The sequence below is a fragment of the Acipenser ruthenus genome, unplaced genomic scaffold, assembly GCF_902713425.1.
Source record: "Acipenser ruthenus unplaced genomic scaffold, fAciRut3.2 maternal haplotype, whole genome shotgun sequence".
Lineage (NCBI taxonomy): Eukaryota > Metazoa > Chordata > Actinopteri > Acipenseriformes > Acipenseridae > Acipenser > Acipenser ruthenus.
Window position 1 is genome coordinate 246,640 of NW_026707609.1, and position 13,361 is coordinate 260,000.

General features: G+C 47.5%; 2 protein-coding genes across 3 annotated transcripts in view; one reads left to right on the forward strand and one right to left on the reverse strand.

The window, feature by feature from the left end:
• The first annotated feature begins 286 nt into the window (after positions 1-286).
• Positions 287-12,722, forward strand: LOC131696814 (RPA-related protein RADX-like). 2 transcript variants are annotated; one of them, XM_059019106.1, is made up of 15 exons: positions 287-935; positions 1,574-1,722; positions 2,197-2,392; positions 2,568-2,676; positions 4,049-4,140; positions 4,262-4,387; positions 5,331-5,444; positions 6,799-6,966; positions 7,600-7,769; positions 8,324-8,445; positions 8,755-8,844; positions 9,272-9,366; positions 10,070-10,408; positions 11,074-11,214; positions 12,222-12,722. In XM_059019106.1, the coding sequence occupies exons 1-15, from the start codon at positions 332-334 to the stop codon at positions 12,341-12,343; spliced, it is 2,637 nt and encodes an 878-aa protein (XP_058875089.1). In that variant the 5' UTR covers positions 287-331; the 3' UTR covers positions 12,344-12,722. The 2 variants fall into 2 exon arrangements, with proteins under 2 accessions (XP_058875089.1, XP_058875088.1); XM_059019105.1 differs by having other exon boundaries at positions 305-935; positions 8,758-8,844.
• A 50-nt stretch (positions 12,723-12,772) lies between these two features.
• Positions 12,773-13,361, reverse strand: part of LOC117404626 (BTB/POZ domain-containing protein KCTD21-like) — a 2,636-nt gene continuing 2,047 nt past the window's right edge. The window contains exon 1 of the mRNA XM_034007552.3: positions 12,773-13,361. This exon is cut by the window's right edge and continues 2,047 nt beyond it. The gene's annotated coding sequence lies outside the window, so the exon portion shown is untranslated.

Genomic DNA, 13,361 nt, shown 5'->3' on the forward strand with positions numbered 1-13,361 from the left:
CACGACCCTCCGGTCAAAAGTCCAGAACCCCTAACCACTACTCCACACAGCAAGATCAATAAAGAAAAGATTAAAATAAAAATTATTATTATTATTATTATTATTATTATTATTATTATTAATATTATTATTATTATTATTATTATTATTTTACAAAGCAGTGTGACATCAAATAAACACAATGCCACGTAACGCGTTATAACGCGTCGCTCACTGTCTCCTCCCACTGACCCGCCCACCACAGTGACGTCACTTTGCAGCAAGATTTAAAAAAAAAAAAAAAAAAAAAAAAAAAAAAAAACAACAACAGAAAAAAAAATTAAACGTTAAAATGGCGTCGCGGTCGCCTCGCAGCCGCGGCAGCTGCGTCCTACAACGAGCGCTTTCTCCGGTGTTTTCTGCCGCCCGGTACCGCAGGACGTGCAAGGAACCGTTATATTTGATCGCCCTGGACCGGTATAAGACCGACCCGGCCTCCCAGTGTCATTTCTCGCCGGTGTCCGCGCCTCACGGCTTTCTCTACGACGCGACCCTGAGCGACGGCGACTGCAGAGTCCGGGTCTCGCTGCACCCGAACCTGAACCCGCTGCTCCAGAACAACGCGCTGAGGTGCGGTTCCGAGGTGTACGACGTCCAGTTCGCCGTCGAGTTCGACGAGGCTCGGCTCGGGGGGCGCTGCCGAACATTTCAGGTTCTGGGTTTGGAGACCGGGGGCCCAGCTTTTCAGCGACTCCGGGGGCTAAATTTGCAGTCCCTGCCTTGGTTCGGCAGGTCAGACGGGGGTGGTGAAGCGGCGGTTGCTCCGTTGCTGGCACGGAGGGCTTGTTATTTGCCGCTGTGGGACTGCGACGATTATTTTGGAGACGCTTGGGAGAGTCCAGCTCGCAGAGCCGAGTCGCCGGACCACCACTCTGAAAACGACGCCGACGAAGAAGGTAAACAAATGGCAGGGTTTGAGTTAAGACTCCCGTTGCATAGCAGTTTCATCCGCTCCGGGTTTTTGTAATACAAGCTTGGTTAGCCACAGTGTTTTGGTGACACGCTCAGGTGGGTCAGATTCACAGTGAAACCAGGAATGGTTCAAACCGCTATGCAAATTCCCATCCCTGCACAGTCATTCATAACATACACCTGCTTTACAGACGTGCATAGATCGTGTTTACATACAATTTAAAAATGTTATATGTGAGACTATTATTATTTATTTCTTAGCAGACGCCCTTATCCAGGGCGACTTCCAATTGTTACAAGATATCACATTATTTTTACATACAGTTCCCCATTTATACAGTTGGGTTTTTACTGGAGCAATCAAGGTAAAGTACCTTGCTCAAGGGTACAGCAGCAGTGTCCCCCACCTGGGATTGAACCCACGACCCTCCGGTCAAGAGTCCAGAGCCCTGACCACTAACACTGCTGCCTATTGCATAGCTGTTTGATCCATTCCTGGTTTCGCTAGGAGTTTATTAATAATAATAATAATAATAATAATAATAATAATAATAATAATAATGACACACCTGAGCTTGCTACCTGTACACACAGTGGCTGATGTCCCTCTTGTTGCGCACAGGTACGCAGTTCGTCACTCTGCAGCAGGTGAAGGCCTCCTTCATTAAGAAGTCCAAGGGTAAACTCGGCCCGCTCGCTGTCCGAGTGCTCAAAAAATCCCGGCTGTGCCATTTTGGAAAGGAGGACCGGACAAACGAGTGCCCTTACCAGGTTAGCCGACAGATCTGTGTGTGTGCGTGACAGCGACTGCGTTGAGAGGACCCGGTGTCCGCTCACTGGGGTCTCGTTCAGCTCGATAGTAATCCATGCAGGCAGGGATGGAAATGAGGCTCCCGTTGCAGAGCGGTTTGATCCACTCCTGGTTTCATTATGAGCTTGAGACACACCTGAGCTTGTAAGCTAGACACACTGAGGCTAATCAAGCTCATAGTAAAACCTGGAAGGGGCGACACTGCTATGCAACAGGAGTTTTTTTTATCTATCTATCTATACATCTATCTCAAAAGAAACATTTCACATACTACAGATTAAATAACACTTGTGACAGATTACAGTACTCTAAAGTACAGGGTTAAACTATACCATCTGCAAGGTTGGTATCCTTGCATGAGAGATTTTTCTTTTTTTTTTTTTTAAGACTGAATAGTTTCTTTCTTTTCTATAATGTGTGGTTTGCGTTGCCAGGCAGAGTTGGAGGTGGCTGATGGGTCGGGCGCTGCCTCTGTGATCCTGTGGAACTCGCTGTGTCTCCGGTGGTACCGCTGTTTGGACCCGGGGATGGTTCTGCAGCTCTGGGACTACAGGGTGAAGGAAAGCTACTCCAGGAGACTGGGAGAGGGTCGGGAGAGCCAGGACCAGGACCAGGACCAGCAACACATAGGTACCGGAACACAGAACCACACATGGTAAAACACACAAGACTGTTTTTATAGAAGTTGTTTTCCTCATTTTAAAGCACAAAGCGGTCTGACATTTTCACCCATCATGAGAGCCTGTTGTTTCTACATCGCTGGTTACTGAGCTGAAAATTGAAATTCCCCCGCTTCTCTCTGCAGAGATCAGTCTCAATTCACGAAACCCCGCTGCCATCATCCGCGTCGTCCCGGAGAGATCTGTGCAGAGAGGCTGGAGGCTGCCCTCCCTGACCTTCAGCTTCCTGACCAGGTAAACCCGCGATCGAGGCTCCGCCCAGGCTGACGCAGCAAGACCAGGCTTCAAATGCACCGCTTGCTGTCTCAGGGGAAGGAAATAAGACTCCTGCTGCACAGCGGTTTCCTCCCGATCCGGGTTTTATGACTGCCAGCTTGATTAGCCCCCTGTGTGTGTTGGTACCAGGCTCAGGGAGGCGTGTCTTGTAGTGAAACCTGGAACGAATCAAAAGTGCTATGCAAGTCTTTGTTCCATTCCTGTGTGAGAGTGGGGGGGGGGGGAGTTCAAGGGTTTCAGTTGCTTCCTGCAGCTAAAAGCACAGCGAAGTGTGATGAAGCACAGTGACAGCATGGTAAAGCATAGGGAAGCATTGTAAAGCACAGAGAGGTCTGGTAAAGCATAGGGAAGCATTGTAAAGCACAGAGAGGTCTGGTAAAGCATAGGGAAGCATTGTAAAGCACATAGAGGTGTGGTAAAGCATAGGGAAGCATTGTAAAGCACAGAGAGGTCTGGTAAAGCATAGGGAAGCATTGTAAAGCACAGAGAGGTCTGGTAAAGCATAGGGAAGCATTGTAAAGCACAGAGAGGTCTGGTAAAGCATAGGGAAGCATTGTAAAGCACAGAGAGGTCTGGTAAAGCATAGGGAAGCATTGTAAAGCACAGAGAGGTCTGGTAAAGCATAGGGAAGCATTGTAAAGCACAGAGAGGTCTGGTAAAGCATAGGGAAGCATTGTAAAACACAGAGAGGTGTGGTAAAGCATAGGGAAGCATTGTAAAGCACAGAGAGGTCTGGTAAAGCATGGGGAAGCATTGTAAAGCACAGAGAGGTGTGGTAAAGCATAGGGAAGCATTGTAAAGCACAGAGAGGTCTGGTAAAGCATAGGGAAGCATTGTAAAGCACAGAGAGGTGTGGTAAAGCATAGGGAAGCATTGTAAAGCACAGAGAGGTCTGGTAAAGCATAGGGAAGCATTGTAAAGCACAGAGAGGTGTGGTGAAGCATAGGGAAGCATTGTAAAGCACAGAGAGGTCTGGTAAAGCATAGGGAAGCATTGTAAAGCACAGAGAGGTCTGGTAAAGCATAGGGAAGCATTGTAAAGCACAGAGAGGTGTGGTAAAGCATAGGGAAGCATTGTAAAGCACAGAGAGGTGTGGTGAAGCATAGGGAAGCATTGTAAAGCACAGAGAGGTCTGGTAAAGCATAGGGAAGCATTGTAAAGCACAGAGAGGTCTGGTAAAGCATATTCATAAACATGACAAACCAGGGTAGATTCTGTTCAATGGAAAGTATAACCTGCAAAAAAATCCCATGGTAAAGTTTCCTAACGGGCTGGCCAGGGGGAGCGCAGGAACTCCTTTTCAGACGTCTTCGTTTCCCTCTGTGTTCAGGGCGGCGCTCGCTTCCTGTCCCGACGGTACCGTCTGCGACTTCATCGGCCTGGTGAGGTTCGTGGGGCGGCCCGAGCGAACCAGGAAGAAAGGTCAGTGCAGCATCACAGGAACCGGTCATTTGCTAATCCGCATCGAGCTGACCGCAGACATCGGGTGTATGTGAGTGACCCCCTGTGACCTCTCCCCCCTCCCACCTTCCTCTCTCCGCAGGAGGGGGCGGGGAGGAGTTTTCGGTGTACCGCTGGCTGCAGCTCGATGACGGGACAGGGGCCGGCCCGATTCTCCTCAAGCTCCACTCCACCTCCCAGCCAGAGACCCACGCGCGCCTCCGTCCGAGTAAGTGTCCCACCTGGGGCTCCCTTTATAGAAGCGTCTCCTCGTCAAAGCACAGCAAAGTGCAGTTAAGCATTGCAAAGCACAGCGGTGTGATAAAGCTGAGAAACGAACCCTTATAAACTAACCCTTCTAAAAGTTTTTCCCTTGTTAAAATCGCAGCAGAGTCCGAAGTGTAGGCTAGCATTGTAAAGCACAGAGGAGACGTTTATTTTCATTTTTTTTTTTCCACCAATTCGGTTCTGATGTTTCCAGGGATGGAAATAAGACTCCTGTTGCACAGCAGTGTCACCCGTTCCAGGCTTTACTACCAGCTTGATCAGCCCCCACACAGTGTGTCTAGCTAACAAGCTCAGCTGCGTTGTATTGTAAAACCAGGAATGGATCAAACCACAGTGCAGCAGGAGTCTCATTTCTCATCTCGTTTCTATTGCTGCTCTAGAAAGAGTGCAAAGAAGAGCGACCAGGATTATCCCGGGTTTTAAAAGGCATGTCGTATGCAGACAGGCTAAAAGAATTGAATCTATTCAGTCTTGAACAAAGAAGACTACGCGGCGATCTGATTCAAGCATTCAAAATCCTCAAAGGTATTGACGGTGTCGACCCAGGGGACTTTTTCGACCTGAAAAAAGAAACAAGGACCAGGGGTCACAAATGGAGATTAGATAAAGGGGCATTCAGAACAGAAAATAGGAGGCACTTTTTTTACACAGAGAATCGTGAGGGTCTGGAACCAACTCCCCAGTAATGTTGTTGAAGCTGACACCCTGGGATCATTCAAGAAGCTGTTTGATGAGATTCTGGGATCAATAAGCTACTAACAACCAAACGAGCAAGATGGGATGAATGGGGCCTCCTCTCGTTTGTAAGCTTTCTTGTGTTCTTATGACCCTGCGCTGTGAGATCCCGTGTAAAGTCGTGCTGTTCATGTTCTCTGTTGTTACAGTGTTCATAGTCGTGTGCACAAACAGCCAGCTAGCGAGCACTGGGAGCCAGCAGGGGGGTGCTCCTTCATACCAGTACCTGACCAGCACCAGACACAGCCAGGTCTACGGTCAGGGTGAGCGGATTTCATTTGAATGAACAGTCTCTTCGTTTTATCCTCTGAAAATAAGGTTTCTGTCTCGGGACTAAGCGGTACAGTATGTGTTTTTATTCGGGTTAGATTTCGAAATGTCGCGTTTTTCAATTTGTGTTTTTTTTTTTTTTGGTCCTGTTTTATGAATTCAGTAAGTTAACAAGGTAACATTGGGGGCTCCCGAGTGGCGCATCCAGTAAAGGCGCTCCTCGCAGGATGTGCTCTATAGCCTGGAGATCGCTGGTTCGAATCCAGGCTATGTCACAGCTGACCGTGACCGAGAGTTCCTAGGGGGCGGCGCACAATTGGCTGAGCGCTGCCCGGGTAGGGAGGGCTTAGGTCGGCAGGGGAATCCACGGCTCACCGCGCATCAGCGACCCCTGTGGCCGATAGGGCGCCTGTGGCTCTGCAGCGGAGCCGCCAGATCTGTGTTGTCCTCCGGCACTATAGGTCTGGTGGCATCGCTGTGGATCTGCAGTGCGAAAAATGACCGCTTGGAATCAGCACGTTTCGGAGGACGCGTGTTTCAGCCTCCGTTTCCCGAGTCGGCGGGGGGGTTGCGAGCGGTGAGCCGGGGATACAGATAATAATTGGGCATGCTAAATTGGGGTGAAAAACCGGGGTAAAAATAATTGGCGACGACTAAAATTTAAAAAAAAAAAAAAAAAACAAGGTAACATTATTCAGCAGGTTTCATTTGACTTCAGAAAGGTAAATTAGTTGATTTCTATAGGGTGATGCCATTTTTTAGCCTGTGTGTGTGAGATTATATATATTATTACTTGTACTGTGATTCTTGAAATGTATTTTTGTTTACGACTGTAAGTCACTCTGGATAAGGGCGCCTGCTAAGAAATAAATAATAATAATAATAATAATGATAATAATAATAATAATAATAATAATAATAATAATAATGTGTGTGTTTTTGCTCAAAGAGCCAGCTTACCAATGTTTCAGTATGTTTAACACACCTTTGTCAAGGGAAAGTGTGTTTGAAAACAAACAGTGGAGGTATTTATAGGCTTTTGATGCCATGGCAACCAACACATTTATTTCTCTTTAAATCTGATGTCTATATCTATCTATCTATCTCTCTCTATCTCTATCTCTCTATCTATCTCTCTATCTCTCTATCTTTCGCTCTCTCTCTCTATCTCTCTCTGTCTCTCTGTATCTCTATCTATCTATCTCTCTATGCTTTTGAAGTGGTAGTGTGCTAGACTGCTCAGCTGTCTGGTTTGTTTCTCGGCTCGGTGCTCGAGTGTTCGGTTCTGCACTCTGTAACGGCGTGGATGATGATGATGACCCTGGGTTTGTGCTCTCGCTCCTGCAGGGCAGCACAGGGGCCGATCGTACACGACCCTGCCTCTGGTCCAGCGGTTCATCGCCTGGGTCCACACTCTGAGTGAAGAGACGGAGATGAGCACGGCTGCCGTTGGTGGATATTTCAGCTTCCCGCCCCTCCCCACCAACATCAAACACTATCTAGGGGAGAGGAAGGGTAAGGGGGGTGATTTTCATTTTTGGATTTGCTTATTTCTTTATTTTGTCGTGAAAGTGCAATCATTTTGCAGTTTCACATCTACGGCTTGGTTGGTCCAGTGGTTAAAGAAAGGGTCTCGATACCAGGAGGTTCAAATCCTGGCTCAGCCACTGACTCCCTGTGTGTGTGTGTGTGTGTGTGTGTGTGTGTGTGTGTGAGACCCTGAGCGAATCACTTCACCTCCTTGTGCTCTGTCCTTCAGACGTCAAACAAACAAGCTCCTATTGGAAGTGACTCTGCAGCAGCAGCAGCAGCAGTTGTTGATGATGCAGAGTTCACCCTCCTAGTCTCTATGGGCAGCAGTGTGGAGTAGTGGTCAGGGCTCTGGACTCTTGACTGGAGGGTTGAGGGTTCAATCCCAGGTGGGGGGACACTGCTGCTGTACCCTTGAGCAAGGTACTTTACCTAGATTGCTCCAGTAAAAACCCAACTGTATAAATGGGGAATTGTATGTAAAAAATAATGTGATATCTTGTAACAATTGTAAGTCGCCCTGGATAAGGGCGTCTGCGAAGAAATAAATAATAATAATAATAATAAATAATAAAGTCGCTTTAAGTCTGCTGAAAGATCTCTCCCTGGCTCTGCTAGGGAACCCCTGCTTACTGAGTATGGAGGAGCTGAGGGCGGAGGTGGGCAGGCTGCAGTACAGGGAGCACAGACGCTTCACCGTCCAGGGATCCATCATCGCGGCGCGCTACTGTCGACCGGGGGAGAGGCAGGGGGAGCAGGGGCGGCTCAGCACCTCCAGAGCAGGACTGGTAAGAGAGGAAGACATCGTGGAATCGCTGGAGGCAGTCCAGATCTGATGGGGGGTTAATCTGCAAACAAAGAGAGTTTCAGGGTCCTCATTCCCTGTGTTAAGTTTGGAGCAAACCCTCCTGCATTGTAAACGTGGGTGTAACAAATATTTTTCAAGTTCTGTAGCCAAAAGTCTCTTAAAGGAACACGGTCCTGATTTTTTTTTAATGTTGGTGGTCTGCATTGCTGTTTATGTTGCACTCAGTAACTTGCTGGTCCCAGTGGTTAGAGAAAAAGGGGTCTTGATACCAGCAGGTTCAAATCCTGGCTCACTGACTCTCTGTGTGTGTGTGTGACCCTGAGCAAGTCACTGAACCTCCTTGTGCTCCGTCCTTCGGATGAGACGTCAAACAAACGAGCTCCTATTGGAAGTGACTCTGCAGCAGCAGCAGCAGCAGTTGTTGATGATGCATAGCTCACCCCCCCCCTAGTCTCTGTGAGTCGCTTTGGATCGAAGGGTCTTTCTAAAGGACTCAACAGTAACTCCCTGCTCTCTCCGGTCTGTGCTGTTCAGGCAGAGTTCTCCACTCGTCATTACTCTTCTGCTTCCTCCCTCGACTCGACGTCTCTCGAACCCCACTGCAGTCCAGTCGGCTCTCCAGAAATCCCGTTCTCTCCTCACTACCTCCGGATCAGGTAAGTGCAATCCCTCTCCTTTCATTTCCTTTCCTCTCCTCTCCTCTCCTTTCCTGCAAACTCTCATAAGGCTCCTGTTCTAACCCGCAGTGTATCTCTGCACAGAGCCATTGCAGGGCTGGGAATAAGACTCCTGTTGCATAGCAGTTTCACCCATTCCTTCCAGGTTTTACTGCGAGCTTGATTTAGCCACACAGTGTGTACAGGTAACAAGCTCAGGTGCGTGGCTTTATTAAACTCACAGTAAAACCAGGAATGGATCAGGTGTGTGTCTCGTAGGTAAACCGGCAGCGTCTCCTTGTTTTCCAGCAGCACTCCCAAGCAGAGCCCTCCCAGGAGGAGCCCCAGAAAGAGGCCACTGGGAAAGTGTAGGAGAAAAACCGAGACGCCCCGGAAAAGGTGCGTGTGCGTGTGCGTGTGTGTGCGTGAGCGTGTGTGCGTGTGTATGTCCTGGAGCTGTGCCTGTTCTTCCATCCTCTGTGCGAGGCAATGTTTTTTTTTATTTTAATTTTTTTTGGTTTTTATTTTAAATGTTGATAATAATCTGGGAATCTCTCTCTCTCTCTCTCTCTCTCTTTCTCTGTCTCTCCTCTCTCTATCATGCTCTCTCTCTTTCGCGCTCTCACTCACTCTCTTGCGCTCTCACTCTCTCTCTCTCCTCTCCCCCTCTCTCTCCTCTCCCCCCTGTCTCTCTCTCCTCTCCCCCCTCTCCCTCTCTCTCTCTCTCTGTCTCTCTCTTTCTCCTCTCTCTCTTCCTCTCTCTTCCTCTCTCTCTCTCCTCTCTCTCTCTCTCTCTCTCTCTCTCTCTCTCTCTCTCTCTCTCCAGGCTCGCTCTGACCTCCCAGTTCAAATCCAGCCCAGCACAGAGCAGACAGGCAGACAGGAGCCTGCGGCAATCCACTGCAAGCTGCAGCCTGGCAGGTTTGGGACAAAAGACTTTTCTAAAGTCTTCGTGTAGCCAGCAAAATATCCTCTCCCAGGAAGCGCAAGCTAATCTGAAGGCATGGCTTGCAAACTGAGATTTTTCTTTAACCCAGCGTAGAACCAGATGATAGCGTGTTTTAAGTCCATGTTTGCTAAACTGCGTGTTTGAGCCTGTGTAGTGAACGGGGGCACTAAACTGAGTATTGAGAAAGACTTCTAGTGGAAACGTTAGCCATTGAATTTACACTGAAGACACTGAGAAAGACTTCTAGTGGAAACGTTAGCCATTGAATTTACACTGAAGACGCTGAGAAAGACTTCTAGTGGAAACGTTAGTCATTGAATTTACACTGAAGACACTGAGAAAGACTTCTAGTGGAAACGTTAGCCATTGAATTTACACTGAAGACGCTGAGAAAGACTTCTAGTGGAAACGTTAGCCATTGAATTTACACTGAAGACACTGAGAAAGACTTCTAGTGGAAACGTTAGTCATTGAATTCACACTGAAGACACTGAGAAAGACTTCTAGTGGAAACGTTAGTCATTGAATTTTTTATTTTAGTATTTCAGGGCTGGAAATAAGACTCCTATTGCACAGCAGTTTCACCCATTCCTAGATTAATACAAGCTTCAGATGAGTCTCAATAAACTTCACGTCATTTCAAGCCACTTTGATTAATAATTATTTGCTCTGCAGACTTTATCATAGAGCAGATTTGCTCAGAGTTTCAGCTGAGCTCCGATGAGGAAGAGCAGGAGATGCAGGCTGAAGACCCAGCCCTCCTCTCCCCACCCCCTGGAGCGAGACCCCTGGCCTGGTCCGGCCGCTGCTGGCAGGGGGAGAGGCTGGGGGGGGCGGGGGTGCTCCCCGAAACTGTACCCCGCAGATACAACCACGCGCAATGGGAGCTCCAAACCAGAGCAGCCGGACTGCAGCCTGCCTGCCTCTCGCACACCCTGCCTGAGCCAGCCCGAGAGCTGGAGAGCTTCTCCCCAGCCAGCAGCTACCACGGGTGCTACAGCGTCACGATCCTGGGTAGGAGACCCCCAGAGAAACCACTGGGATCAGTCCCAGTACAGCAGGGGGCACCTGGAGGGCTCTCGTTCCACCCCGAGCGCTCAATTTGACTTTGATTCACCTAACTATTTAATTATGAATTGGACACACTTTCCTTCATGTTTTATAGGCAGTGTATCTTGATTGAATCTTGAAAAAACAATAGACTAAAAGACCATATTAAATATATCCAATTGAACAAAATAATTAGATCGATTTCATGCTAATTGAGAGCTTGAGTTGGAATGAAATCCGGACGGACTGGAGTCGCTGCGGCACAGCCATGGTAATAAGACTCCCGTTTTCACAGCCCTTCCACCCGTTCCTGGTTTTACTACCAGCTTGATCAGCCCCACAGTGTGTCTAGGCAACAAGCTGAGGACCGTCTGTACCATTGAACTCGTTATTGCAAAAACCCGGAATGGATCAAACGGCTTTGAAGGAATGGATATTTTTGGAGACTTTATAATAACAGTTGAACGGTGACTTCAATTTTAAAAGTAACTTGCAGCCACTGTGAGAACCGTTTTAACACAATACTGCAGATTTTCAATTTTGATAGAGGTTGATTAAATGGGAATTGGGGGAAGTGGGGTTCATGTTGCTGGGAGACTAAACCCTGCGTTTTCTGCTGCCCTCTACAGGTTTGAATGAACGCCTGGCTGTTGATGCCGTCTTTTTACCCACAATGCCCGCGGGCCCCCACGCTGTACCTCACGAGAACAGCCTGGCGTCTGTGTTGGCACACGGGGGCCCATCCCCCTCCAGACCCCCCCCAGCTCCAGGTAAGGGACAGCTACAGGTTTTAACCCCTTCAGGAGCACAAGGAATCAAACGCTTGTTCTGCAAACAGTTCCTTCTTAAAAATACATTTTGAAAGCGACTCACTCAAGAGGAGGAAACTGACCACCTGGATCCAGCCTGTCAGTACATTTCAAACCCTGTTTCGTGCACCAAAACCGGGTTTATTTTTTTTTTTGTGGTGGGGATGTCCCTTGTACCTTTTTTTTTAAATTCCTTTATCTGTAGAACTACGAAAAAAAAACTTATTGAACTATTAACAAGCTTCTGGCTTGCTTGTTATCCCCAAGCAAAGCGCTCCACACTCTGAGAGCTTGTTCAGCATCACAGCCCCCGACTCTCTGGAGCATTATTATTATTATTATTATTATTATTATTATTATTATTATTATTAGTTTATTCAGCAGACGCCTTTATCCAAGGCGACTTACAGAGACTCGGGTGTGTGAACTATGCATCAGCTGCAGAGTCACTTACAACTACGTCTCACCCGAAAGACGGAGCACAAGGAGGTGAAGTGACTTGCTCAGGGTCACACAATGAGTCAGTGGCTGAGCTGGGATTTGAACCCTCTAGACCCGCTTGTTCTCGCTCGCTTTCAGTGCTCTTCAAGCCTGGTATCTGGGGCAGCAGTGTGGAGTAGTGGTCAGGGCTCTGGACTCTTGACCGGAGGGTCGTGGGTTCAATCCCAGGTGGGGGACACTGCTGCTGTACCCTTGTCTAAATTGCTATTTCAGGTTTTCCATCTTATTCGTATGATTCTGTATGACACACGCATCCACAATGTCTAGAATTCACATCCTAGCCTTGCATTTCATGTATTACCTATCTTGTGAAGCACTTTGTGATGGTAGTCCACTATGAAAGGCGCTATAGAAAATAAAGATTGACTGATTGAAGAATAATAATAATAATAATAATAATAATAATAATAATAATAATCAAGATTCTGTAACCTTTTCATTGACAACTTTTTTTTTTTTTCCCCCAGAGGACCTCATCGCTACAGCACCAGCTCTGGCTAATAAACACTTCCTGTTTGTTTTGGACATCAGCCAGCAGGGGGCAGAGAGACTGGAGGTGGTCCTGAACCGCGCCTACCCCTCCCCCTAGACCCCCCGCCCCGCCCCACTCCTCCAGGACGAGGGGAGTCCGATCCAGGGGGGGGGGGGGGGCTCTCCTTTAAACACCTGCAGAGATCGATTCTTTTGAATTCTCGTGGTTCAGTTTGGGTTTTTTTTTTTACTTCTTCTTCAGTTGCTGAAACCCTTTCGCTTTTGTGATTATCTGGGTTCAGTCGATCTCATGTCAGTTCTCTGAGGCAGACGGACAGACAGACAGCTGGAACGTTTCATTTCAAAGAGATTAAACACCCGTTTGTTTGATGTTTCTCTAACGTCGTTTCATCGTGTTCTGATGACTTCTGTTGTTGTTATTTATTAATATTATTAATATTTGTTATTGTTTTGATAATAAAAAATTACATTCAGTAGTTAAGTGTTTTTTTTATTCTCTTGGTCTATTGCAGCAGACTGTGGCACAGATAAGTTATGCAGAAAATTACAATTGACTAACTATAAAATACTAGTTTTAGATGGACATTAAAACTCCATATTAAACAGCGTATTCAAAATAATACAATAACTATCGCTGTGTAACTGAAACAGTAACGGTCCGTGTTACTCAGTTGTGATTGGTTTGCACAGCCGTGCGCACGTGTATTAGAACACGCCATTGCTTCTGTAGAGTCGATTTGCTGTGCTTGTGAAATCAAACCGCTGGAGCTGAAAATCTTTGGGAGATCAATGACACACCTGGAGCTGCTGTGCTAGATTTGCACACTGCTGTCCATACCCAGACTGAACCTGGTAGACAATGCAGCCTTTTAGAACCGGAACTCAGAACCTCAGAACTGTCTCCGTGTTCTTAGAACACGCCTCTGCGAGTCGCTCAGGTTTTCATGCAGGCAGGCAATACACCCCTGAAGTAACTTCCAGAGCTGTGTGTTATCGAAAGCGACTCACAGAGACTAGGGGGGGTGAACTCTGCATCATCATCAACTGCTGCTGCTGCAGAGTCGCTTCCAATAGGAGCTCGTTTGTTTGACGTCTCATCCGAAGGACGGAGCACA

Coding starts and splice junctions, on each gene's coding strand:
- LOC131696814 (XM_059019106.1), top strand. CDS start 332: ATGGCGTCGCGGTCGCCTCGCAGCCGCGGCAGCTGCGTCCTACAACGA. Junction 1,723..2,196: donor CAAACGAGTGCCCTTACCAG/GTTAGCCGACAG, acceptor TTGCGTTGCCAG/GCAGAGTTGGAGGTGGCTGA. Junction 8,446..8,754: donor CCTCACTACCTCCGGATCAG/GTAAGTGCAATC, acceptor CTTGTTTTCCAG/CAGCACTCCCAAGCAGAGCC.